The sequence below is a fragment of the Paroedura picta genome, chromosome 5, assembly GCF_049243985.1.
Source record: "Paroedura picta isolate Pp20150507F chromosome 5, Ppicta_v3.0, whole genome shotgun sequence".
Classification (NCBI taxonomy): Eukaryota; Metazoa; Chordata; class Lepidosauria; order Squamata; family Gekkonidae; genus Paroedura; species Paroedura picta.
The window spans coordinates 117287918-117313592 of record NC_135373.1 but is presented as its reverse complement, the minus strand read 5'-3'; the positions used below and the strand labels follow the sequence as shown (position 1 = coordinate 117313592).

Below are 25675 nucleotides of genomic sequence, written 5' to 3'. Positions count from 1 at the left end.
TGGGGAGCATAATGGAAGAGGTGGTCCTGAATATAATATGGTCCCAGATCATTTAGGGATTTGAAAATTAGAACCAAAATCTTGAATCTGTTTTGATTCCCAATCCAGAGCCAGTGCAGCTGGCCAAGAACAGGTTGCATTTGGCCCTCCAAGGACCCGTGCAGTTGCATTCTGGACCAGTTGGAGTTTCTGGATTTGTTTCAAGGGTAAGCTTTCATAGACTGAGCTATAGCAATCCAATCTGGAGGTGACTGTGGTGTGGGTCAGAGCCACTAGGTTGGGTGCCGACGGAGAGGGTGCTAGCTGCTGCATCTGATGAAGAAGGTAGAAAGCCTGACAGGCAGCATTTGTGACCTGGGCCTCCATCAATAATGAGACATCAAGTGTCATGCCCAGCTCCTGACAGTTATGTAATTAATATTTGTTTATTTAAAATGTTTCAACCTAGGACAAATAGCAAAGGTTTTAAAGTTAAGTTGAATTTATGTATGTATTTTTGTTTGTTTGATAGATTTTTATCCCACCATTCCCTGCAAGCTGGCTCGCGGCGGCGAACAATAAAACATCACAGAACAATTTACAGCACAGCATAAAACAATCACAATGCCCCTATGATTATAATTACAATTAAGGTGGTGATAATAAATGTAACCCCCCCCCTTTCCCAAGTACTCATAGCTGTGGTCACTAGTATGATCAAGCAATGCCCGAGATATAAATCAGGATAGATTGTTATCATCTGGGCCTGGTCTAGAATCATAGAATCATAGAGTTGGAAGGGGCCATACAGGCCATCTAGTCCAACCCCCTGCTCTACACAGGATCAGCCCAAAGCATCCTAAAGCATCCAAGAAAAGTGTGTATCCAACCGTTGCTTGAAGACTGCCAGTGAGGGGGAGCTCACCACCTCCTTAGGCAGCCTATTCCACTGCTGAACTACTCTGACTGTGAAAAAATTTTTTCCTGATATCTAGCCTATATTGTTGTACTTGTAGTTTAAACCTATTACTGTGCTTCCTTTCCTCTGCAGCCAACGGGAACAGCATCCTGCCCTCCTCCAAGTGACAACCTTTCAAATACTTAAAGAGGGCTATCATGTCCCCTCTCAACCTCCTTTTCTCCAGGCTGAACATTCCCAAGTCCCTCAACCTATCTTCATAGGGCTTGGTCCCTTGGCCCCAGATCATCTTCGTCGCTCTCCTCTGTACCCTGTACTCTGTACTCTCCTCTGTCTAATACCAAGCCCAGGAAGCAAGGGCTTCTATCCCATCCTTCTCAGCTCCTACCCATTAACATTCCTCTTGTACTTGGCTCAACTTTTGTTCTCATGAGGGGTTGTGGCTCAGAGGGGGAGCATCTGCTTGGCATATGGAAGGTCCCAGGTTCAATCCTAAGCCTCTGCCTTTTCAAGCCAGCCCCTCAAACTCATTTTATTATGTTATTCTAAGAATGGGTCCTTTGCAAACTGCTTTATGATCTTTAAATATTAGCATCCCATTCTTAACCATGACACCACATGGTCTCCCATTGCAGGCTCAAAAATTAACCTAAGATGCTCACATCATGCCAAAGGATCGAAAAAGGATGGTGTTTTTTTCAAGATAAGAAGCGAAATGAAAAAAGCCATGAAGAATGTCACTTAAGGTTGAAGCCCTAGCCTCCCAGCTGTGTGAAGGAGCCTCGTTCAAGGTCAACCCAGAGCAAAACATGACTTTATCTCTCCCTTATAAAATTAAAGTATGCAAATATTGGGTAGCCTATATAATTCTCCTTTTCCGACTCCTTTCCCTGAGCTTCAGATGATTTGGAGAAGACGTCACCACCTCCTGTTTCCCTTCTCTTAGCCTCCTCACACATTTCACCGCACTGTTCTCTTTGAATATATAAGACTTGGGCAATTATAATGGGAAGCAAAGCTCTGTTCCCTGAATTCAATTAACCCACGTGAAAAAGAAAATCATGCAGGTGAGCCATAAACCAGAATCATAAAAAAGGGATGGCTTGAGGTTCTCTTGAAAAGAGTCCTTCCCAAGTGTCCTCTAGTTCCTTTTGGAGCAGAATTAATGACAACATCATCTCTTTTTTTTAATTAGGGAAGACTGGCTAGATTGTTCTGCAGTACAAACAAAATGGTGCATTCTGGAGTAAAAGAAACATCTTGGAAGGCAATGAACAAAGTCCACTTCATTCTCAATCCATGTTCTTGAGGATATCCTTCTAAAAATGGTGTCTGCTACTACAGCCTTTCTCAATTTTTTTACCTTTGAGCAACCCCCTGAAACATTCGTCAGGCTTCGAGTGACTCCAGAAGTGGCGCAATCCTTCGGAGTTTAGTTGGGAAGCATAGCTGTGGACACACCCATCTGGGGCCCCTCCCCTTCTCCCCCTCTAGGCCTATCATGGGCCACTGTGGGAGAGGGGAGGTCAACATGACCAGGGATGGTCACATCGTCTGATAAATGTTTAACACAGGGGTAGTCAAACTGCGGCCCTCCAGATGTCCATGGACTACAATTCCCAGAAGCCCCTGCCAGCATTCGCTGGCAGGGGGCTCCTGGGAATTGTAGTCCATGGACATCTGGAGGGCCGCAGTTTGACTACCCCTGGTTTAACAAATGTAAAATAGATATTAAAAATTAATTAACTCCCACCCATTCAGGAAACCCTTCCAGGGCTATCAAGAAACCCCAGGGTTTCACAAAGCCCTGGTTGAGAAAAACCTGCTCTACTTTGTAAAAAGCAAGCTGCATTGGCGACGACTCACCACTTAAAGCAGTGGGTGCAAGCCACGGTGTTCTCCAACATGCTGACGTCTTCTGGGTGACATCAACATGTTGGAGGGTGCTGCTCCCCATGTCCACTCCCCCCACCTGTACGCTCTCCCTTCTGAGTAGCCCTCAGCCCTGCCCTGCTCCTGGCTGCTCATAACAAAACGCCGCCAAGCAGGAGGAGGTGGTGGCAGTGGCTGAGGCAGCACAAAATGATGCGGTGGCAGCTGAAGGGGAGAAATGGCTGTGGTAGCCACCTCTCTCTTGCTGTCTTCCCCTTTAGGCAGTCATGGAGGCCTTGTGGTGGTTCAGGGAGCAAATGGGGGGTGGGAAGTGAGGGAAACCCTGGCAGTGGCTGAGGAGATTATGTGGGGTGGGCCAAGCAAGCATGAGGGGGATGTTCTTTCTCCAGCTTTCAGGTCTCCTGCCTCTTCCTCCCTCCCTCCAATGCAGGGCAAAAATGAGAATGGGTAAGAATGAATCCGGAATGGGGGACAGGCTATGGGGGCTGTCGGGGAAGTAAAAAGAGGAAATTTAGATGTTCCCCCAAAATTCCTTGAGGGGGCAGGGAGATGAAAACACTTTGTCCTATGTTGGAGGGGGGAAGGAACAGAAGAAAGGCGATTTAAAGAAACATGGGCAACTCCCCCCCCCCCAAAATAGTGATTTCCTGCTGTCCCTGGCAGCTTTTTCTTTTTGCGTTCTTTTTCTTCAGCTAGCCATGGTTGCTGGGGCAGGGATCCCCAAACACAGGGGAGAAATAGCAGCCCTGTTTGAATAGGGGCTTAACCACCTAGTGTCGAGCCATATCGTCTTAAATTGCATGAATTGGACTTGTAGGCATTTAATTTTCCAACATCTGATACATTGATAAATGGTACACCTGGGGATGGAACTGGGAACCTCCTCTTCTCCAGGCTGAACATTCCCAAGTCCCTCAGCCTTTCCTCACAGGGCTTGGTCCCCAGGTCCCGGATCATTCTTGTCATTCTCCTCCATGCGCTTTCAGTCTCATCCACATCTTTTTTGGAGGGAGGGCTTCAGAAATTCACACTGTACTCCAGGTATGTCTGACCAATACAGTATACAGCGGGACTGTGGCATCTTGCAATTTCAGTGTGATGCCTCTGTTGATCCACCCCAAGACTGTGTCTGCCTTCTTTACCACCATCTCACACTGTCTGCTCATGTTTAGCTTATAGTCCACAAGGACCCCAAGATTTCATCCGCCAGTTTGGTGTGGTGGTTAGGAGTGTGGACCTCTAACCTGGCATGCCAGGTTCGATTCTGCACTCCCCCACATGCAGCCAGCTGGGTGACCGTGGGCTCATCACAACCCTGATAAAGCTGTTCTGACCGAGCAGTGATGTCAGGGCTCTCTCAGCTTCACCCACCTCACAGGGTGTCTGTTGTAGGGAGAGGAAAGGAAAGGTGACTGTAAGGTGCTTTGAGACTCCTTTGGGTAGAGAAAAGTGGCATATAAGAACCAACTCTTCTTCTTCTTCTTCTTCTTCTTCTTCTTCTTCTTCTTCTTCTTCTTCTTCTTCTTCTTCTTCTCCTCCTCCTCCTCCTTCTCCTCCTTCTCCTCCTCCACCTCTTCCAACCTCCTCCTCCTCCTCCTTCAGTTGCATGTCCAGCGAAAACAGCCAGAAAGAAAACAGCCAGAGCTTTATCTCTGGTGCTAATATTCCCAAGAGGGCAAAAGAATCAAATTTAATTATTTCCAATAAGCGATATGCACTAGCGCCTCTTTCTAAGGCAGCAGGGCGTTCTGCAGCCCCTGAAACAGAATAAATCTCTCTAGATGCGAAAGATTCAGCTTGAGCCTACGTTGAAAAGAACCACGATGAAATCCTAAGTCTTTGCGATAAATCATAGGTACAAATAAGCTTCCCTGTTGGGAGTAATTAGTAACACACCTCAACATTACTGAATGTCAATGACGTTTCGAATGCTCTTCACGACACAATGCATCGGAGCAGGAGCGTGGATTTTAACTGGAAGAGTGTCATTTTGTTGATTGCAGAGAATGAAAAGAAAAGCCTCTCAGAGGCTATAAACCGGAGAGTTAGGACACCCCAAACAGCCTTCCATATTTAATGATCTGGTAACTGTTCTCAATTACAAGCAATTTTGGGGGGGAAATGCTCTTGAGAAGAAGGATGCTACAGAAACCTTGAGCTCTCGACAAACATGCCTGATCTCCCCTTCTGAATCGGTCTCTTGTGGTCCCTCGGAGGCCCTGCATCAAGTGAAGGCCTTTTCCTGAGATTTGAGGAAAAGTGGGGCTGGCCAGCCAGGTTTGATTCCTCGCTCCTCCTCCACATGCAGCTGGGTGATCTTGGGCTTGCTGCAGGACTGATAAAGCTGTTCTGGACAAGGAATAATATCAGGGCCCTCTCAGCCTCACTCACCTCACAGGGTGTCTGTTGTGGGGAGAGGAAAGGGAAGGTGAATGTAAGCTGCTTTGAGACTCCTTCGTGTAGAGAAAAGTGGCATATAAGAACCAACTCTTCTTCTTCAGTGATATCAGGGCTCTCTCAGCCTCCCCTCCCTCACAGGGTGTCTGTGGTGGGGAGAGGAAAGGGAAGGTGATTGTAAGCCACTTTGAGACTCCTCCAGGTAGAGAAAAGCGGCATATAAGAACCAACTCTTCTTCTTCTTCAGTAATATCAGGGCTCTCTCAGCCTCACCTCCCTCACAGGGTGTCTGTGGTGGGGAGAGGAAAGGGAAGGTGATTGTAAGCCACTTTGAGACTCCTCCAGGTAGAGAAAAGCGGCATATAAGAACCAACTCTTCTTCTTCTTCAGTAATATCAGGGCCCTCTCAGCCTCACCCACCTCACAGGGTGTCTGTTGTAGGGAGAGGAAAGGGAAGGCGAATGTAAGCCACTTTGAGACTCCTTCAGGTAGAGAAAAGCAGCATACAAGAACCAGCTCTTCTTCTTCAGTAATCTCAGGGCTCTCTCAGCCTCACCCACCTCACAAGGTGTCTGTTGTGGGGAGAGGAAAGGGAAGGTGAATGTAAGCTGCTTTGAGACTCCTTCGCGTAGAGAAAAGTGGCATATAAGAACCAACTCTTCTTCTTCAGTAATATCTGGGCTCTCTTGGCCCCACCCACCTCACAGGGTGTCTGTTGTAGGGAGAGGAAAGGGAAGGCGACTGGAAGCCACTTTGAGACTCCTTCGGGTAGAGAAAAGCGGCATATAAGAACCAACTCTTCTTCTTCTTCAGTCATATCATGGCTCCTTCAGCCTTACCTCCCTCACAGGGTGTCTGTTGTGGGGAGAGGAAAGGGAAGGTGATTGTCAGCTGCTTTGAGACTCCTTCAGGTAGAGAAAAGCAGCATCTTCTTGATACCGCAACCAGTAGGATTTCAGGCAAAGATTCTGCCTCAGCCTTAGGGCTGCCAGGGCTGGATTTGAAAATACCTGGGAATTTAGGGGTGGAGCATAAGGAGAGTCATATTTGGGGAGGGGTTGACTTCAACAGGGTTTGATGACATAGATTTATTGCCTGTTGTTTTTTTGCTTGTTTGCTTAATTTTTGCTGTCAAGTCCGAGACAACTTAGAGTGATTCTGTATGGTTCTCAACACAAGAGATGGCCAGAGGTGGTTTGACTTTACCTCTTTCTTCCATCACAACACTCAGCTTCTTTGTCGGTCTCCCAACAAGTGCGTACTGGAGCCAACTCTGCTTACCTTCTGAGATCTGGGACTAGCTCTGGGTATCCTGATCAGGGCATGTGTTGTTGAGAGTTCTATAAATGCCGTCACTTACCTACTTTAGGAAAACATCTGACCACAAGACCATGGTCTGGAAGTGGCAGGAATAAAGGATGCTTCCATTTGAACTACACCAGCTTGGGGTAGTGGTTAAGTGGCCTCTAATTTGGAAAAATGGTCTTGATTCCCCACTCCTCCTCCACATACATCCAGCAGGATGACCTTGGGACAGTCACAGTTCTCTCAGAGCTCTTTCAGCCTCACCTGCCTCACGTAGTGTCTGAAGTGAGAAGAGGAAAGGAAGGCAATTGCAAGCCACTTTGAGACTTCGTTGAGTAATGAAAACTGAGGCACAAAACCCAGATCTTCTTCCTCATCATCACTTTCTTTGTCTTCTATCAACTCTATCTGGCCTCTGAGATTTCAGCTATCTTTCTGGAGAACACTCAAAAACAGCATTCATCTTTATTCTTAACGGTGGCCATAAACTGTGCCTTTGCGTGGCTGGGATCTGGTCATAAAGGGAGAATTTTGGCAGGCTGCGCAGGAAACCATATTAGCATCATTGCGCTCCGCCATAAAAAGAAAAACTTACGGGCAGACTTAACTGGGTTAATTGCTGCGTGTCAGATGATGAAGCACTTGCCTTCGCAGGGTTATTGGCGAGAGCCAAAGAGATGCCACCAGCGTGGCATTCCGCGTGATTGCTTAAATCAGACAAAAAGGCCTTGCTGATGAAAGATGGGTGTCGAACTGCTGGTGCTCTTATATAGGAGGCTGCGGGGAATTCTTTGGAACTGGACTTTAAATGTTAATGCTGGCTTGCTTCTGTTTGCTGTTTATTACAATGACGAAGAACAGAGGGCTATCAAGAAACATGGAGGCACGCAAGGGACACGCGCAGCTGCTGTAGGCTGAATCAGACCTTCAACGTCAAAATTGTCTACTCAGACTGGCAGCGGGTCTCCAGGGTCTCAAGCAGGGGGACAGATTCTAGCGCACAGAGAAACACACACCACAAGTTTTTCTTTCAGCATAAAAAGGCTAGGGCATTATTGTTATGTAAATGAGCATTGGCATATACAATGTTATCATCTGATTCTGTTCGGTTGTGCACTTCGGTGCGGTTCGGCCACTTCAAACATCACCGAAGCGGCCGAACCGTGCCAAACCGCACCACCTTAGTTCTGACCTTGTTTTCTGACCAAGCATTCCCAAATGGATCGACCAAGCTTTTTATTATCCTCACCAATGTTGTACTTGAGTACAGACCCTCTCCCTGTCTTATAGAAGCCAATGGCTGTCAGTTGTTTTCTGGAGGGAGAATAAAAGGAGACATACATATTCTATTAGGGTGAGCACAAATCTGGCCCCTACCACAACGCTAAGTGACTCAGTTCCCACAAGCAATGATCCTGCTGGGTAACACCGAAAGGACTCTGTATGCAAGAGTACAGAGACACAACACACCACCTCCCAATAACTTTTTGTGATATACGAGTAATTAGGACATATGTTTTGCAGTCTCTTCTTAGCTTTCATCCTGCTACAGTCCCAACCAGAAGGCTATAAAACCTGGTGACTCACCACTACATAATAAGAAATGCCAGCTATTTCTACCACTTGGGCTATTAAACACTAACGGCTTCTTGATAAACAATTTCTTGCTTTGCTGTGCCATCCATAAAGATTTTTATCTACTAGAAATGCATCTTATTTTCTCTCCTCCCACTATCCAAAAGCAGTGTGGTTGCCAAAACTGAGCTATTTGTGTTGGGAAGGGGTGACCAAGTTTTTAATATTTCCAATAATCAATACAAGCAGAAGTTGCCTTATTAATAGTCATTTTCTGTGGCATCCCCTTTTTCTCCGCCATATCTGCCACATTATTTCTTGAGTGAAATATAAGGGCCAAAGGCTAACCATATGTCTTCTGGATCTTAGCATTCTGTCCTGGGCCTACAAAGGCACTAAGCAAGTATGTGTGAAGTTAATTGTAAAATTATTTAATTACATAGCTCTAATTCTAAGCCTCTAAATGCTTGCTCCTGGGGAGGAAAGCTATGGCAAATCTAGACAGCATCCTAAAAAGCAGAGACATCACCCTGCCAACAAAAGTGCGTCTAGTCAAGGCTATGGTCTTCCCAGTTGCAATTTATGGCTGTGAAAGTTGGACCATAAGGAAGGCCGAGCGTCAAAGAATTGAGGCTTTTGAACTCTGGTGCTGGAGAAGACTCTTGCGAGTCCCTTGGACTGCAAGGTGAACAAACCAGTCAGTCCTAGAGAAGATCAGCCCTGACTACTCCTTAGAAGGCCAGATCCTGAAGATGAAACTCAAATACTTTGGCCACCTCATGAGAAGGAAGGACTCCCCGGAGAAGAGCCTAATTCTGGGAGTGATTGAGGGCAAAAGAAGAAGGGGACGACAGAGAATGAGGTGGATGGATGACTGAAGCAGTCGGTGCAAGCTTAAATGGACTCCGGGGAATGGTAGAGGACAGAAAGGCCTGGAGGATCATTGTCCATTGGGTTGCAATAGGTCGGACATGACTTCTCAACTAATAACAACAAAATCTAAACCAGAAGTCCTGAACATTTTTGAAGCTATGGGAACTTTTGTAATTCTGACACAGTGTGGTGGGTGCAGCCACAAAATGGCTGCCACGTTAGGTGGAGCCGTGCACAAAATGGCTGCCAGAGCTCACCTGCAGTCAAAACAGTGAAGTTTCTAGCTCTTGCCAAAGCATATTTTTAAAAGTTTGCACAGCCAATCAAATGTCCAGTGGCAAACACTGCAACCCACTTTCTAAAAACACTTGATGGGCATTAAGGAAAGTGTCAGCAGACACCATGGCACTCAAGGGGCACCATGTGAGGGACCCCTGCTCTAAACATATCTGGAAAAGTTTATTTTGATTCTTGAAAATTTATATCCTGGAAATCATGTTGCTCCTGGGCTGCAATATTGCTCTGAGCGTTGTTTTATAATTTCTCCACTCCTCAGCACATTATGGTTCCTCGGCTCTAAAATCTCTGATTGACGGCCCTCCCTAATGTGCACAAGGTAACGGGGCCAGTTTATCTTCATAAAAGTGCCCTGGCTTCTGTCCGTGGGCATCAACATGTCAGTTTTGGACTCTAAATGCAGACTGTTTTCCCTAGAAGTTCGGAGCAGAAATAGAAGCTCTGCTTCTTTCCCCCCTTCCTCAGCCCAATCCTGACGTCACAATCTTTTGGCACATCCAATAGAATGTTTGGCATATAAACAGAGAACAGCTCTGATGCCTGAGAAAGAGTGGAGTTGATGCTCCCCATATGCCACCTTGACAGTGCCACTTGACCCAGCAGAACTAGAAGCATGCCTTTCAATAACTCGTCCACGTCTAGACCAGTTCTGACATAATGCTAGAGATTCCAGCTTCCACATGGGACCTGGGGACCCTGCAGAATTACAACTCATCTCCAGACTACAGAGATTAGTCCCCCCCCCAGAGAAAATGGCTGCTTTGGAGGGTAGAGTCCATGGCACTGTACCCCACTGAGCTCCCTGTCCTTCCCAGGCCCAATCCCCAAATCTTGTGGTGTTTCCCATCCTGGATCAGACATCTCTGATCTGATAGCGACCTTCAAGTATTTAAAAGGCTGCCATGCAGGAGTAGTCAGCCTGTGGTCCTCCAGATGTCCATGGACTACAATTCCCATGAGCTCATGGGAATTGTAGTCCATTAACATCTGGAAGACCACAGGTTGACTACCCCTGAATTATAAAGGATGGAACAGAGTGGTTCTCTCTTGCCCTGGAGAATGAATGGGATGAAATCAATTCAATGAAATTAATTCAAAATTAATTCAAAAGAAATTCTGTCTAAACATCCGGAAGAAGTTCCTGACAGTCAGAGCGGTTTCTCAGCAGAACAGGCTTCCGCGGAAGGTGGTGGGTTCTCCATCTTTGAAGATTTTAAAACAGGGGCTGGATAGCCATCTGACAGAGAGGCTGATTCTGTGAAGGCTCAAGGGGGTGGCAGGTTACAGGGGATGAGCGATAGGGTTGTGAGTGTCCTGCATAGTGCAGGGGGTTGGACTAGATGACCCTGGAGGTCCCTTCCAACTCTATGATTCTATGATTCTCTACCCCCTATCCCCTGCCAGTGGAAAACTCTAAATAGCACACAGGTACTCAGTGTCAGAACATCCATGGGAGTGAGATGTGAACATGATTCCGTTCCAGTTGTGGTGCTTTGCTGAAAAGCCGGCGTGAGCAAATGGAGCCAGGAGCCTTGCTCGAAAAGAATCCCCGTGGATTTGGAAAGCACACAGTCAAAGAGTGGACTGGTTACTTAGTTCAAGACAGGGGAAGCCCCCATAGGCCCTTTTCAATTTCTTTTCATTCTTCTGTCTTATTGTCTTTTTACTTCCATCCTTGTCTGTTGAGGGTGTTTCCCATTTATCCATATAGCATTGATGCCAAAAAGTGTCGTGCATTTGACGGGGGAAATTCAGCATGAGAAGAACGCAAATAAAAACACTCGATTTACACACACCGCAACTGAAACAAGGATTTTCAAGTTAAACCATTAAAGATACGAAATGCGGTTGCATTCCTTGGAAATCAATATCTGAAATCCAGCCCACCGTCAATAATTCCCCTTGGCCTTTGTTGGCCTTTTAAAGATGTATGTGCACGGGTTCATCTCAGCCTTTGATGGCTCACCAAAAGCTCACGTGCAAGCCTAGATTGAGAGCTGGACTAAATCGAGGGAGGCTCAGGTTCAGATCCTTCTGTGGCCGCTATTTTGCTGGCAGGTCTGGCCTCTGGGCTTCCCGAATGCATTTGTTCAGCTACTATCAGAAGCAGAATGCTGCACTGGAGGGGTGAGCCCACTTGTGAGGACGAACAGCCTCGAAATTGAAATACAAATAAATGCAATCATAGCAGCCACTTGCAATTTGTAATTTTGAGATAAACGTTCAGCGTATTTCCTCTGGTTTTTGATGAAAGACTTAGGCCAAAAGGAGTCCTTGATCAAATGATGTTCCCACGTTCCGTTTTTAACATTCAAGATAGACAGCACTGGTTGGGTTCCCAAATCTTTCTTGTTCTCGTGTGCATGGTGACGGTGTGATCCCAAAGAGTGAATTTCTTTGGCTATGGAAACAGGGGTGGTCAAACTGTCGCTCTCCAGATATACATAGACTACAATTCCTATCCCAACACAGGCTCATGGGAACTGCAGTCTATGGACATCTGGAGAGCCATGGTTTGGCCACCCCTGGACTACATTTTCAATTTAACTTGGTATCGTCCATTCTCTATTTGTGTCCAGTTCCTCCCAGTTACTGTGTGTTTCTAAGGCTATTTGCCCACGTAAAACCTAAAAGGAAAACTTTTAACAGTCAGAGTAGTTCAGCCATGTAGTCAGCTGCCTAAGGAGGTGGTGAGCTCCCCCACACTGGTGGTCCTCAAGCAGAGCCTGGACAGATCCTTCTCCTGGATGCTTGAGGCTGATCAAGCATTGAGCAGGGGCTGGACTAGATGCCCTGGATGGCCCCTTCCCACTCTAGGGTTCTTAAAGGTCTGCCTAAGGAGGTAGTTCCCCCTCATGGGCAGTCTTCAGGCAATGGCTGGACAGATACTTATCAAGGATGCTTTGGGCTGATCTTGCATGGAACAGGGGGATGGCCTGTCTGGCCTCTTCCAACTCTATGATTCTATGATTCTAAGTGGATTCTAAGTGGAATCTGCAGGAAGCAAGCAAAGCAGATGTTTGGGGAAGAGGAACTCTGGCTAGATATCAGGAAAAATATTTTCACAGTCAAGAGTAGTTCAGCAGTGGGATGGCTGCCCGAGGTGGGGAGCTCCCCCTCACTGGCAGTCTTCAAGCAGCAGCTGGACAGATGCTTATCCTGGATGCTTTAGTCCTGCAGTAGTCAAACTGCAGCCCTCCAGATGTCCATGGACTACAATTCCCATGAGCCCCTGCCAGCATTTGCTGGCAGGGGCTCATGGGAATTATAGTCCATGGACATCTGGAGGGCTGCAGTTTGACTACCCCTGCTTCAGGCTGATCCTTCACTGAGCAAGGAGTGGGACTAGAAGGCCTGTTTGGCCCCTTCCATGTTTCTATTATTTTATACATCTTCTTTAAACACACAATCGAAACTGCCCATCGGGCAAGAAAATTCTCAACAAGTGCACTCTTGGGGGCACCCATTCCTTTTAAGTTTATTAAATGCTTCCTTTGCGGTGGGAATTCACAACATCAAGCTTTAATCAAGCAAAGGGCAAGGAGGTAAATTTTCCAGACTCTGCTCCCAGTTAGTGGTATGTTTTGTTTTTTCTGCAGTATGCATCAACAGTGGAGTTAAAGAAGAACAGGAAGTCAGCATTCCGATGCCAAAAATAAGACCCGGGGAGACAACATGCACACAAGATCCCCAATTATCCTACAATATCAGTTCCTGAATAAGGACTTTGAACGGCAGTGTTGTTTTAGGCCTGGTTGTGTGGCTCAGATTTCTGATTCCAGCAACTGTGCTCTGCTCTAGCCACAACATATTGGTTTCTTATCTCAGTACATATGGTAACCTGGGTGTAGTCTGCACGGAGCTTTTATTCCAATCCCGGGTCGATTCAGACCCTGCCATCTCCACTGAATGCGATTTCCATTTTGTTTTAGTCCGATTTAAATTTTCCCTCTGCAACAAGCAGGATTGATCCGGAGTGACCCTACCTTTATCCTGAAAAATCATAGAGTGGTTTTAACCCTCAATATTTGAAGAATCGGACTGAGAAAGCATGAGAATGCACGCGGAGCCCTGGCTGCTTTGAATTTGTTCCTGAATTCCCTGGTAGAGAAGCCCTGATTGGCCAAGGCTGCCCTGGTGACAAGCTTAGGAGGTCTGATGGTTATTGGTTTTTTAATAGAATTTTATGGGGTTTTATATACCAGACTCATGAGTCTCTGGAGAGTGGTGGGCTAGAAATGCAACAATAAATTAAAAATGAAAATAAAATAAACACCTTTCTTTGCCTCAACGGACTGTTTAGGAAAACAACAATCAGTCACAAAAAAGCAAAGAAAGAGCACAGTAACATCTAAGAAAATGAACAAAAGTAGTCAAGAGGAGGAGTCACTGGCAGTCTTCAAGCAGTGGCTGGACAGATCCTTATCAAGGATGCTTTAGAATGATCCTGCATAGGGCAGGATCCATCTGTTGGGAGAGACTTTAAAAAAACCCTGTATTTGCATATTTTATAATACATTTCGAAGTGTGGCATTACTGTACGTTCAGTTTTGTTTGCTCTTCTTAAAAAGTATTTCCCCAAGCCTCCTGGAGGTAAAGATACAACGGGGGGCAGGAGGGGGGACTGTCAGAAGCAAAGGGAGGGAGGGACAGCCTGTCTGCCTATGCCCTTTGGAGAACACTCTGCTTTTCAAATACCAACAGGTAGGTTGTCCTCGGCCTAAAGGAAGTCCACCTTGCCTCAACTGGGCTCCCACCTGGTGGAATGAGCTCCAGAAGATCTCAGGGCCTGATGGAACTAGCTCAGTTCCGCAAGATGGAACTCGTCCACCAGACATTTGGTTGAGACCACGTTACAGGCATAAATGTCATCCTGGGGCCCTCCTGAAGACCAAGACCCCCCTTCACTGGGCAGAGAACAACGTCACAAAATTGATTGCAAAGGATTTAGATTCTGTAGACGCTGCTGCATCAGTTCATTGTCAAATATTATTCTGTTTTATTGTTGGTGTTATATACTGTTGTAAGCCAGCACGAGCTGGTGACGAGATAAAAATGGAAAGAATAAATAAAAATGCATAAAAATAAATCAGGGAGTCTTGGAGGCACAGATGAATCTAAACTAAGACACAGATCTGGAACATCCAGGGCGTCTTTGTTTTGCGGTGGCCTTCACCTGTACTGAGTACCGGCACCTTTGGGGGAGCTCCCCATGTCTGGGCGGGGGGGGGGGGACTGGTAGATATTGGTGAACTCTTATAAATGAGTGCAAGAACTAAAAACAGAAAGAAAAAAACAAAGCACTGAGAATCACTTTTCAGTGCCAGCGAACAGCCGTAAGAATGTGGCATATAAAGATAAAGAATGCCGAAATGTCCACTTCTACCTTTCGGTACTTGATTTTACTTGCTAGAGTTTCTAAATCAGAGGATTCGGCTCCCCAAAAAGCTTCTGAGCTCAGGCTCTTTCATTTAAACAACGAAACATTTTTTAAAAAAGGAATCCAAGTAGTTTTGCCTAAGTGTGAAGGAGCACGTTGATTTTAAGTCTCTACATGCTGGGGTGGGGACGGGGAGGGGTGACCGGAGACCTTTTATGTGCCCCCCTCCAAAAAAGAACATTGCAGGCAAGATAACAAACCCAGGAGGTCAATTCCACAAAAAAGCCCTGGGTCACTTTCACATTCTTTCCTGGGCAGGTCCCAGCTCTAACCAGCCAGAAAGAAATTGTCCAGTACATTCAAACTCCTATCTCAATTCATGGACCATTTGAAATCAGTGGACTGGGTTGGGGGGTGGGGGGGGGTGGGACAAGCTAACATCCACCCGCCTAGCTAGGATCAGAGGCGGGAGTGATTTCTCAGCTTCCCTCTCTGGAGGGGTGGGGGGAACCCTTTCAGAGGGGTGGGCGGATTTCTGAACTGCGTTGCTATGGAATGTTACCAGTCAGCTCTCTGTGTTGACGTCCTCAACCCGGGAAACTATATAGAAGAGGCAGTCTGTGGTCAACACAGTTCATGATTGCTCTCTGGGGAAGAGGGGTGAGGAGGAAGAGAGGGAGGGGGAGAGAGAGAACAGGCTCTGTTTGCCTGAGCCCGGCCTGAAAGTTTATAGTCTGGATCACTTGAGTCACCTGCCAACTCTCCTGGGGTCTTCAAGGATGAATGAGCTCAAAATAGCAGTCCTGGGCAGCGAAGGGACAGGAAAATCGGGTAAGATGCCCCCCTAACTCCAATTCAGTGGCATTGGCTGGTAGAGGCTGTGTAGGATTGGGAGGGAGAGCACCATCTGCCTTCCTACCCAGACTGTGTGGATTTACAGGCAGGTGGCTTTTAATGCTGATGAAAAACTTTCAGGTGTCTTTTTCTTGTGTATTAGCTGCTCTCTTTCTGGTGGTCGCCTGTGTTACGAAATGGACGTGATGCTTATGTGCATGAATATATATGTATATATTTTAAAAATCTTTATAATATGTTTATTTTTTAAAAAAATTAAGAAAGAGATCCTTTTATCGAAGCGCTGAGCGGCCTAATCGGGACTGCCAACTCTGCCTTCTGCCTCTGCTCCTGTGCCTTCCACAATACTTGAACTCAAACTGTTTATTTTATTTATTTATTTATTTTTCTTTTTTATGTACCACCACTTACGGCAGGTTGTCTTGTGGCGGTTCACAGAACAAGCTTTAAAATTACACTATAAAGTCCCCATTAAACCCTCTACAACAATGTATACATAAAGGTAAAGGTATCCCCTGTGCAAGCACCAGGTCATGTCTGACCCTTGGGGTGACGCCCTCTAGCGTTTTCATGGCAGACTCAATACGGGGTGGTTTGCCAGTGCCTTCCCCAGTCATTACCGTTTACCCCCCAGCAAGCTGGGTCCTCATTTTACCGACCTCGGAAGGATGGAAGGCTGAGTCGACCTTGAGCCGGCTGCTGGGATCGAACTCCCAGCCTCATGGGCACACAGCATTTCTCTGCGCCACAAGAAGCTCTTCCAATGTATACATATACAATAACAATAACCCGAAGAGGCACAGTGGCCCTTTCTTGCATGCCCAGGGAAATGTCATTCGCCACTTTGGACTCAGGTGGGGGGGGGGAGAACGATTATCTGGACATTGAATTGGGGTCAGTGTGGGTGAGCAGGTAGTTGTGAATTTCGACAATTCTGCAGGGGGTTGGACTAGATGACTCTGGAGGTCCCTTCCAATTCTATGAGTCTATGACTTGCTTGTTCAAGTCTACACTGACAGGTAGCTGTTCAACAGTCTTCTAAAACATCTACTACCTGATCTTGTATGTGGAGATTCCATGGATTGAACAGGAGACCTTCTGCTACCAGATGTTTCCCCACTGAGTAATCGCCCCACGGAGTTTGACAGGCTAATACTGCAATGCAATCTTGCGGTGTACTTGGAGTAGAGCATAGCTTTGGGGAGCAAACTTCTCCTCCTTCCTCTCCATTTCCATGTCAAAAAAAGGTTTCTTTACTTCAAATTCGACTTGTCATTCTATCATTAAAGGAAATGGGGTAGAGCCAATAAGGGGTTAACTGGTGCATCGGATGGTGCATGGGAGAGAGTGAAAAATGGGTTAGAATAAGAGCTGGGTGCTGAATTGGGGAAGATCTCAAAAATTCAGTGTTATTTACACGTTTGACCCTCCCAAAATTCAATTTGAAATCCAGCCTTCAGGGTTGGATTTGAACTCTGTACACAGCGAGCGGTTTTAAAAGTTACTGAAGTTGATGAAATGCAAAAGCTGAAATTAGAACTCTGTCTGCCGCTTTCATCGTTCTTTAGTGTTGTGATAGCTATTCATGATTGGAGGAAAAACCCTCCAAAAGTAACAACATAAAAAAAAAAAATCACCAACCTTGGAACGGGAAATATGACAGGACTTAATTTTGAAGCTCTAGAACAGGGGTAGTCAAACTGCGGCCCTCCAGATGTCCATGGACTACAATTCCCATGAGCCCCTGCCAGCATTCGCTGGCAGGGACTCATGGGAATTGTAGTCCATGGACATCTGGAGGGCCGCAGTTTGACTACCTCTGCTCTAGAATGTTCAGAAACAATTTGAATAGTCCAAAGATTTATTTTATGAAATTAATTTCAGTGCGAAAGAGTTCCAAACATACTCCTGTTATTACTATGTATTTACCGTACTGGAGTTACACACACAACACACAGAATAAGATAAGATATGCTACCAAGTCAAGACAACGAGGTATACAGCAGCCCCCTACAAAAACTAAGATCTAAATTTCCAGTCCACTCCACTGCAACTGGGGAGAGTTCAAAGAGCTCCATCACATCTCCCTGGAAAGCACGATGCTCATATTCCTGCGTCAGGTGGAAAATAGTTCGGCAGGCCGTACCACAATCGCTTTCAGGTCCTGATACTTGGCCCCATTGAAACCTCATTGAAACCACAGGTCTGCACAGCTGCCGAAGCCTGTTTGTATTCTATTACTCAGCTTCCATGCTTCACACGGCAAGTCCACTCCTGTGGACCTCTTGTTGGTGTTTATCAGGTTTTGGATATCAGAACTGATTGCATCCATGTTTGCTAGCATTCATTCCCTCAATTGGTATTCTGTGATTGAAGGATTTCTGCAGATCTTATTGCTGGGTGTTGGGATTGCCCTGTGTCAGCCGGGCCTTTGTGGATAGGCAACTCCTTGTACAAGTTGTACCACATAAGTTTCAGTGGACTGGGGAGGAATCCTGGATGGTGTAGAAAAGAAAATGCAACCTAGATCTATTGAATTCTGGAAATCATGGGCAAAAACAGAGAATCATTCGTGGAAAGGCCATGACTCAATAGTAGGACATCTGCTGGGCACGGAGAAGGCTCCTGGAGCTGAACCCAGTTGAAAAGGTAGTCAGTGATGGAAAAGATCTTTGCCGGAGACTCTGGGGAGCAACTGCCAGGCAGAGTAGACAAGGCTGCCCAATGGTCTGTAAGGCAGCTTCATGGGGTAGTAATTACAGTTATCGTTTTGTCCCTGGGGGACTCTTTGGCTTCATCCTGGGATCCCCATGTGTTCTGTAGGACTGTCTGTTAGGCAGATAACTGGAAAAGCTGGGCATCTAAGGTCTACGAGCGGGTAACTTCTCACACTGGACCTCGTTCTGTTGTTGCAGCCCTTACAGTGCGCTTTCTCACCAGACGCTTCATCGGAGAGTACGCTTCTGACTCTGGTAAGTCCTTCATGAAGCCTGGAAGGCTGGGAATACAACATGTCAGTGCAGTTGGCTGGTCAGATTGAACGATGCCAAAAGGGCAAAGCACCATGATGCTTAAAACAATCATATAGTCTTATTAAGAAGGGAAATGACCTTGTAAAGAAAGAGGAGGAAGAGACCTAAGTCATCGTCATCCAGTTCTGTTGTCTTCCTTCAGTCTGCTCAGTTCTGGAATCAAGCAGGTGGAACATGCTCACAGGAGCAGGAAGGCTCTGTATGAGTCAATCAGAACATTGGAGGAGAGTATTTGAAAAATATCAGGAAGTTCCTAATTTAACTGCTAAATACATGTCTCTTTCCTCTGTAGGACATTCCTTATATTCTCTTGAATCAGGCCCATTACATATCTTGCTTAGAATAATAGAATTAGAGATTCATAGAGTTGGAAGGACCTCCTGGGTCATCTAGTCCAACCCCCTGCACTATGCAGGACACTCACAACCCTATCGCTCATCCCCTGTAACCGGCCACCGTCTTGAACCTTCACAGAATCAGCCTCTCTGTCAGATGGCTATTCAGCCTCTGTTTTAAATCTCTCTGGGCCAAACTGCGTTGATCCTGCGTTGAGCAGGGGGTTGGACTAGATGGCCTGTATGGCCCCTTCCAACTCTATGATTCTATGATTCTAAGGCCTGTATGGCCCCTTCCAACTCTATGATTCTATGATTCTATGAAACTACTAGGCCACGTAGCTTGGAAAACCTGTAACGACCAGGTTACTCAGGCCACAAAAGCCTACAATTCACTTATCTTGTGATGACCTTTTTGAACATTTAATACATGTGGGAGTTGACGTCAAAGGAAGCTCATGTACATAAGCACATTGATGGGGGCACAGCCACATTGTGCATGATCGCACCACTTTTAGGGTTTCTCGAAGCCTGAAGAATGTTTCAGGGGTTTCTCGAGGCTAAAAAAAGGTGAGAAAGGCCACCCTAAAGGATGTGAGCCCCCATAAGCATATTGCTTTTTCTGTTGCCCTGCAGAATGCATCTATACCAAACACATGTGCCTGGATGGGAAGCAAATTAACTTGGAGATATATGACCCCTGCTCACAAGTAAGTTTCAATTTTTGAAATTTTTTTCACGAAGGGAACATAGAGGGCGAAAGTGACTTTCTTTGCTTATCCTTGCGGAATCCACACTGTTTTCAGAAGGAGCCATTCATTCTGTTTCCATGTTCCCTCCCTCCCCCTCACGCACACACTTTAATGGGATCGTTCCCAATCCTTTTGGAAGGATATAATCTAAACTTGCCATGGAGGCGATGGTTGCTTAGGAGGGCGAACTCTGTGACATTAAACCTTGTTAAGATCCCTCCCCCTCCCCGGGCTCCACCCCCAAAATCTCCAGGTGTTTCTCCCTCCACGAAATCTCCAGGTATTTCCCACCCTAGGCAAACCCTATTTAGGATCCTGAGCGCACATCCATTGGCATCAGAGTCATCTTATTTAGGATCGAGATGTCAGGAATCCAATGGAGTGCATGCCAGGAAATTTGGACCCTTGTAGACCCAATGATGCTGAGGCATGCAATGCTTCTTAAGATCCTGCTGCAAGTCCCACGGCCTTCGATGGTGCATAATGTTCTCTCTGACGCACTGAACACCTGACAAAAGCAGCACAAAGTTCAAAATCAGACCGGGAGCCTGCGTTCAGCAGTTGCAGCTTCACTGCACTCAAGGAAACAAAGGTTGTCTGTGAGTTTTAGTAGCAATAATAATAATAAAAAAAAACCTTGTTGGCCAAGCTCTTCCCCCAGGGTGTTTTATAGGAGGCCACGGACATGTTTGCTCTCGAGACAAATATTATATGCGAGGCGATCTTATGAGGCTGGTTATTTGCGAGGCTTGGCTGAGCCAAGGGGGTTAGTCAAGGAACTTGCTGGCAAAGTCAAGGAAGAACTTGAGAGCATGTTGAAAGAACGAAATCTGAAAGCCTAGATGCAGATCCGCTGCTGGAATCCCATTGGTTTCAGGGGTAGTCAAACTGCGGCCCTCCAGATGTCCATGGACTACAATTCCCATGAGCCCCTGCCAGCATTCGCTGACAGGGGATCATGGGAATTGTAGTCCATGGACATCTGGAGGGCCGCAGTTTGACTACCCCATGGATTCTAAGCAACTGGAGAGTGCTCAAGGGCTGAAGTGAAACCACAAACCAAATCCGGTACGAACTACAGGGCAGCCCGTACGATGCAATTCTGCCACATGATCAAAGAATTGAGCATTGCAGAGGCTTTAAAAACAAAACTGTAAGCTTGCAAACTGCCTCGGATTAGCTATGAAAAAAGAAACGTATCCCGAAGGTATTGTGAAGCAAAACGGTTTGAATAGAAGACTCAAAATACATGGTCAAGGTGGGTATAATCCCAGAAAGAAGAATTCCTGGGTAAGATTTGATGTACTGAAGTCTGGTTATCTGTGTGCTGCATAGGCCAGCCACAAGAGAGCCAGTTTGGTGTAGTGGTTAGGAGTGCGGACTTCTAATCTGGCATGCCGGGTTTGATTCTGCGCTCCCCCACATGCAGCCAGCTGGGTGACCTTGGGCTACCCACAGCATTGATAAAACTGTTCTGACCGGGCAGTGATATCAGGGCTCTCTCAGCCTCACCCACCTCATAGGGAGTCTGCTGTGGGGAGAGGAATGGGAAGGCGACTGTAAGCCTCCTTCGGGTAGGGAAAAGCGGCATATAAGAACCAACTTCTTCTTTTTCAAGCAGTATTTCGTGAAACCCTACGGCAGGGGTAGTCAACCTGTGGTCCTCCAGATGTTCATGGACTACAATTCCCATGAGCCAGTGTTTGCTGGCAGGGACTCATGGGAATTGTAGTCCATGAACATCTGGAGGGCCACAGGTTGACTACCCCAGCCCTAGGGTTTCTTGATGGGCCTGGACAAGTCTCCTGAATGCACAGGACTTAATTCACTTTTAATATAACTTTTTAAATTTGTTAAACATTTGTTAAACATGATATGACCATGAATGGTCATGTCAACCCACCCTCCTCCCAGAATGGCCAATGATGGACCTGGAGGGGCTGGGAAGGGGAGGGGCCCCAGGTGGGTGTGTCCACAGCTCTGCTTCCCAACCATATTCTGCATGACCATGTCATCTCTGGGGTTTCTTGCAACCTGAAGAATGTTTCAGGGGTTTCTGAATGGCAAAGACCTTCAGAAAGGCTGGTCTGATCTCTTGGGGGGTCTTCTAAGAGAAACCAGGCTTTTCGCAGTGCCAGGCCCCTGCAGCTTCTCACGCCAACGGTCCCGTTCACGGCGTTCTCTTGTCTTCCAGCCTCGGCAAGGGAAGTTGTCCCTGACGGATGAGCTCCACTGGGCTGACGGGTTTGTCATCGTGTACGACATCAGTGTCAGAGCCTCCTTCGCTTTTGCCAAAGCCCTGCTGTACAGGATGAGAGAGTGCCACACCAGCACTTCCAAAAGGCAAGTGGCCGAATGGTTGTAGCCATGTTGTCCTGCAGTAGAACAGCAAGACTAAAAGCCAGTATTGCCTTAAAGCAGTGGTCCCCAACCTTCTTATCACCGGGGAGCGGTCAATGCTTGACAATTTTACTGAGGCTCAGGGGGGGGGGGGTGTAGTCTTTTGCCGAGGGACGTCACCGCCACCTCCTGAGCCCCTGCTCTGCTTGCTTTCCTGCTGGTGCCCCTGACTTCCTGCCGCCCACTGGGGGGCGCTGCTAGCAGCATCTGCGCAGTGCCATGCCGAGGGGGAGCCCCAGCCATGGCGGCTGCCGGAGAGCACCAAAGGTGAGCCGGCAGCAGAGTGGCAGGGCAGCCCCCAAGGCAGCAGCCAGGAAGGAGGATGAGGAGGAGCTGCGGACCGGTACTGATGGATTCACGGACCGGTACCGATTCACGGACCAGGGGTTGGGGACCACTGCCTTAAAGACCATATATGGTCATATTGTGTTCCCCCCCCAAATGGTCTGGACGGGGTGGGAAGGGGAAGGGCCCTGGTTGGGCATTCACACAGCTATGTTTTCCCAACACCACTTCTGTGGTTTCTCAAAGCCTAAAGAATGTTTCGGAGGTTTCTCACTGGTAAAAAGGTTGAGAAAGGCTGGCTTCTAGCCTGGAAATTTTTTTGGTCTTTAAGGAACTGCTGGCTTTTAGTCTTGCTCTTCTACTGCAGGACAATATGGCCACCCACCTGAAACTACAATTCCCATGTTTCTTGAAGGGCTGCTATGGCGGTTCAAGTGGGACAAACTCAAAATAGGTTAATAGTATCTCCAGGGCTCCATGCCGAGTTCTCACCCGTCTTCCTCTTCCCTTCCCTCAGAGCTTCAGAATCCACAGTCGTGTTGGTTGGCAACAAACAAGATCTGTGCCACATCAGAGAAGTTGGCTGGGAGGAAGGGCAGAAGCTGGCCCTGGATCACAAATGCCATTTCTGCGAACTGTCAGCAGCCGAACATAGCCAGGAAGTGGTGGCCATGTTCTCCAAACTGCTGAAGAACATCACCGCGAACTCCAAAGGGAAGGAGAAGCGACGGCCCAGTGGGTCAAAGTCCATGGCCAAACTGATCAATACCATGTTTGGGAAGAGGCGGAAGTCTGTTTAAGTGGAAGCTCCACGAGGCCCAGTCTGTGCGGAAGACATCTAGTAAAACACAGTCTGAGATGTAGGGCGACCCTTCTAATAAACTGAGTTTTTAAAGAGCTCTGGTTGAAGGGGAATCATGGGAGCCTGTGAAGAGGTGGGCACCCGTGTGTTTTATCACCTGAGGTCTCATCACTTGATGGCTTCTCAGGGAGACGTACGAATCATCGCCACCGAAAAAGGCTGACTTTGAGTTGACATTCAGTCATTCACAAGTTGTGTCTGTGTCAATTAGCAAGGAAAGACTGGTTCACAAATGCGGGCCACCACCATGCTTCCGTCAATGGCAGGTGACTAATATTGGCGCCGTATCTAGCTATGGCTGTTTCGAAATGACGCTGCGACCGAAATGACGCTGCAATCGAAATGGCGCTGTTTCTTGGGGGAAATTCCCACTTCATGCAGTGGGATTTCCTTCTGAGTAGGCATACATCAGGTTGCACTGGAGCCCTCACTGGAAACAACAGGATTTCAGCGAATGGTAACTACCATTACGCACACATTGGATAATGCACTTTCAATGTGCTTTGGCACCTGAATTTCCCCGTGCAAAACAGGAACGCTTATTTCTAAAGTGCATTATTCGACATGTGCAGAATGGGTTGTGGAAACAGATCTTAGAATCATAGAGTTGGAAGGGGCCACACAGGCCATCTAGTCCAACCCCCCTGCTCAATGCAGGATCAGCCCTAAGCATCCTAAAGCATGTGAACACCAAACCCTTACCTCACAGGAGGTGTTGTGCCGTGCCACTGCCTGGTTTTTGGCTTGGGGCAGGTTGCCCTGAGTCTTCCCAGTGCTGCATGGGGAGAGCATTTAGGCCACTTCCCGCCATCCATCCTGGATTTGTGTTCCCACATGAGGCAGCTGGGATGGCAAGGCTCTGCCACTTTGCAGGGCAGTGTGTACCGTTAATTGTTTTTAAGAATGTGTGCCGCATTATGATACAGCACACACTCTTAAGATAAGCAGACATGCCCCAGGCATCTCTGCAGCACTGTGCAGGAAGGAGAAGAGACAGCAACCAAACATCCTTCCATCGTCCTTCCAGGTGGGTCTTGGGGATCCCCTGGCATTGCAGCTCATCTCCAAACTACAGAGATCAGTTTCTCTGGAGGATGGCACTCACACAGTCAAACCTTGCAATTCGCTGCCAGTAGGTGTTCTAGTGGCCTCAAGCATAGATGGCCTTCAAGGAAGGTAAGGTAGATTCATGGAGAAGAGGTCCATCCATTGCTGATCACCATGGTGACTAAAGGGATCTTCCTATGTAGAGGCAGCAAACTTTGGAGTCCTGGGAGGTCCCATCAGAAGAAAGCCTTGGCTTCTATGTTGAATATGTTGGTTGTCCAGGGCAACTAGCTGACCCCTGTTTGAAACAGTATGCTGGATTAGACAGACCACTACTTTGATCTAGCAGGGATCTCCTGTTGCAGCCATCCTTAGCCTGGAAATAGTTAATGAATTAAAAGAAAAAATTCTGGCATGGCCGAAAGAAGAGACATATGGTTCATCTATAAATGCAACCACAAGTAGATTTTAAAAAAATGTTACTTTGGTATGCGGTGACTGTCACAATTGTGGCAAGATCTCAAGAGGCTATAAAGCTGGATTAAAGAGAATGTGTTAGCTCCCTAAAACATACAGCCTCTCAAAAGACCAAGCAAGTGTACAAATACATTAGTCTACTTCTTAGATGGGTTGCCTCCTGGTCAAATGAGTTGCCTTTGCTGAATCACAGAAAATGTCTTATATCTAGAAATCCAGAGCTGATTGGATATGGCGTCCTTGACTATTACACAATCTCACTGTCATCCTTGCACTGAATCGGTATTTGTTTGCAACAAATTAAAATGTTTCTTTCATATTTCCTTTTGTTGATGGATAAGCAGCACAGTATTCTCATTTGGGGTAGTGTGGTATAGTGGTTAGGGATGGGCACAAATTGCATTGTTGCAGTTCAGTTTATGGTTCATAGCCAAAGCATGGACCCATAGGAATCGGCAGGATTGTTCACGAGCTGAACTGTTTCATGTGGCTTCGTAAGCCATTTAAAGTTTAAACCCCTGCTTTCTGCTCCCTGAGAAACATGGTGCTCCAAGCCATTTCACCCTAGCTTTCTGCTCACTGCAGCAAGCAAAAAGCAGGAGGTGAAATGGCTGGAAGGCATTTCACTCCTTATTTTCGGCCAAGTAGGAAAAACTGTAACCAGCAGAAATCTAGGGATGGATTTCTTGGGAGGCATTTCATCCCCAGCTTTCTGCTGGCCATGGCTTTTTCTGGTCAGCAGAAAACAAGGAGCAAAATGTCCCCCCCCCCAGGTGTTTCATTCCCAGATTTTTGCTGTCCATGAAAAGCCAGGAGAAAGTTGGAGGTAAAATGGCTTTAAACCCCTATTTTCTTCTCCCATGGATTTTTGTAGGGAGTACATAGTTTAGATGGCCCTAAACTAATTAGTTGAGTTGTGGGGAGCTCCAGCCATCCAGCTGGGTTTTTTTTTTAGTGTGAAGAGCAGAAAGCAGGGATTTAAATGGCTCAGAAGCTTGTGGCGGCTCTTCAG

General features: G+C 46.8%; 1 protein-coding gene across 1 annotated transcript; it reads left to right on the top strand.

Moving 5' to 3' along the window:
* The first annotated feature begins 15253 nt into the window (after nucleotides 1–15253).
* Nucleotides 15254–24980, top strand: RERGL (RERG like). Its single transcript, XM_077340107.1, has 5 exons — nucleotides 15254–15449; nucleotides 18389–18445; nucleotides 19477–19550; nucleotides 21787–21935; nucleotides 22795–24980. The coding sequence occupies exons 1-5, from the start codon at nucleotides 15398–15400 to the stop codon at nucleotides 23075–23077; spliced, it is 615 nt and encodes a 204-aa protein (XP_077196222.1). The 5' UTR covers nucleotides 15254–15397; the 3' UTR covers nucleotides 23078–24980.
* The last annotated feature ends 695 nt before the right edge of the window (nucleotides 24981–25675 follow it).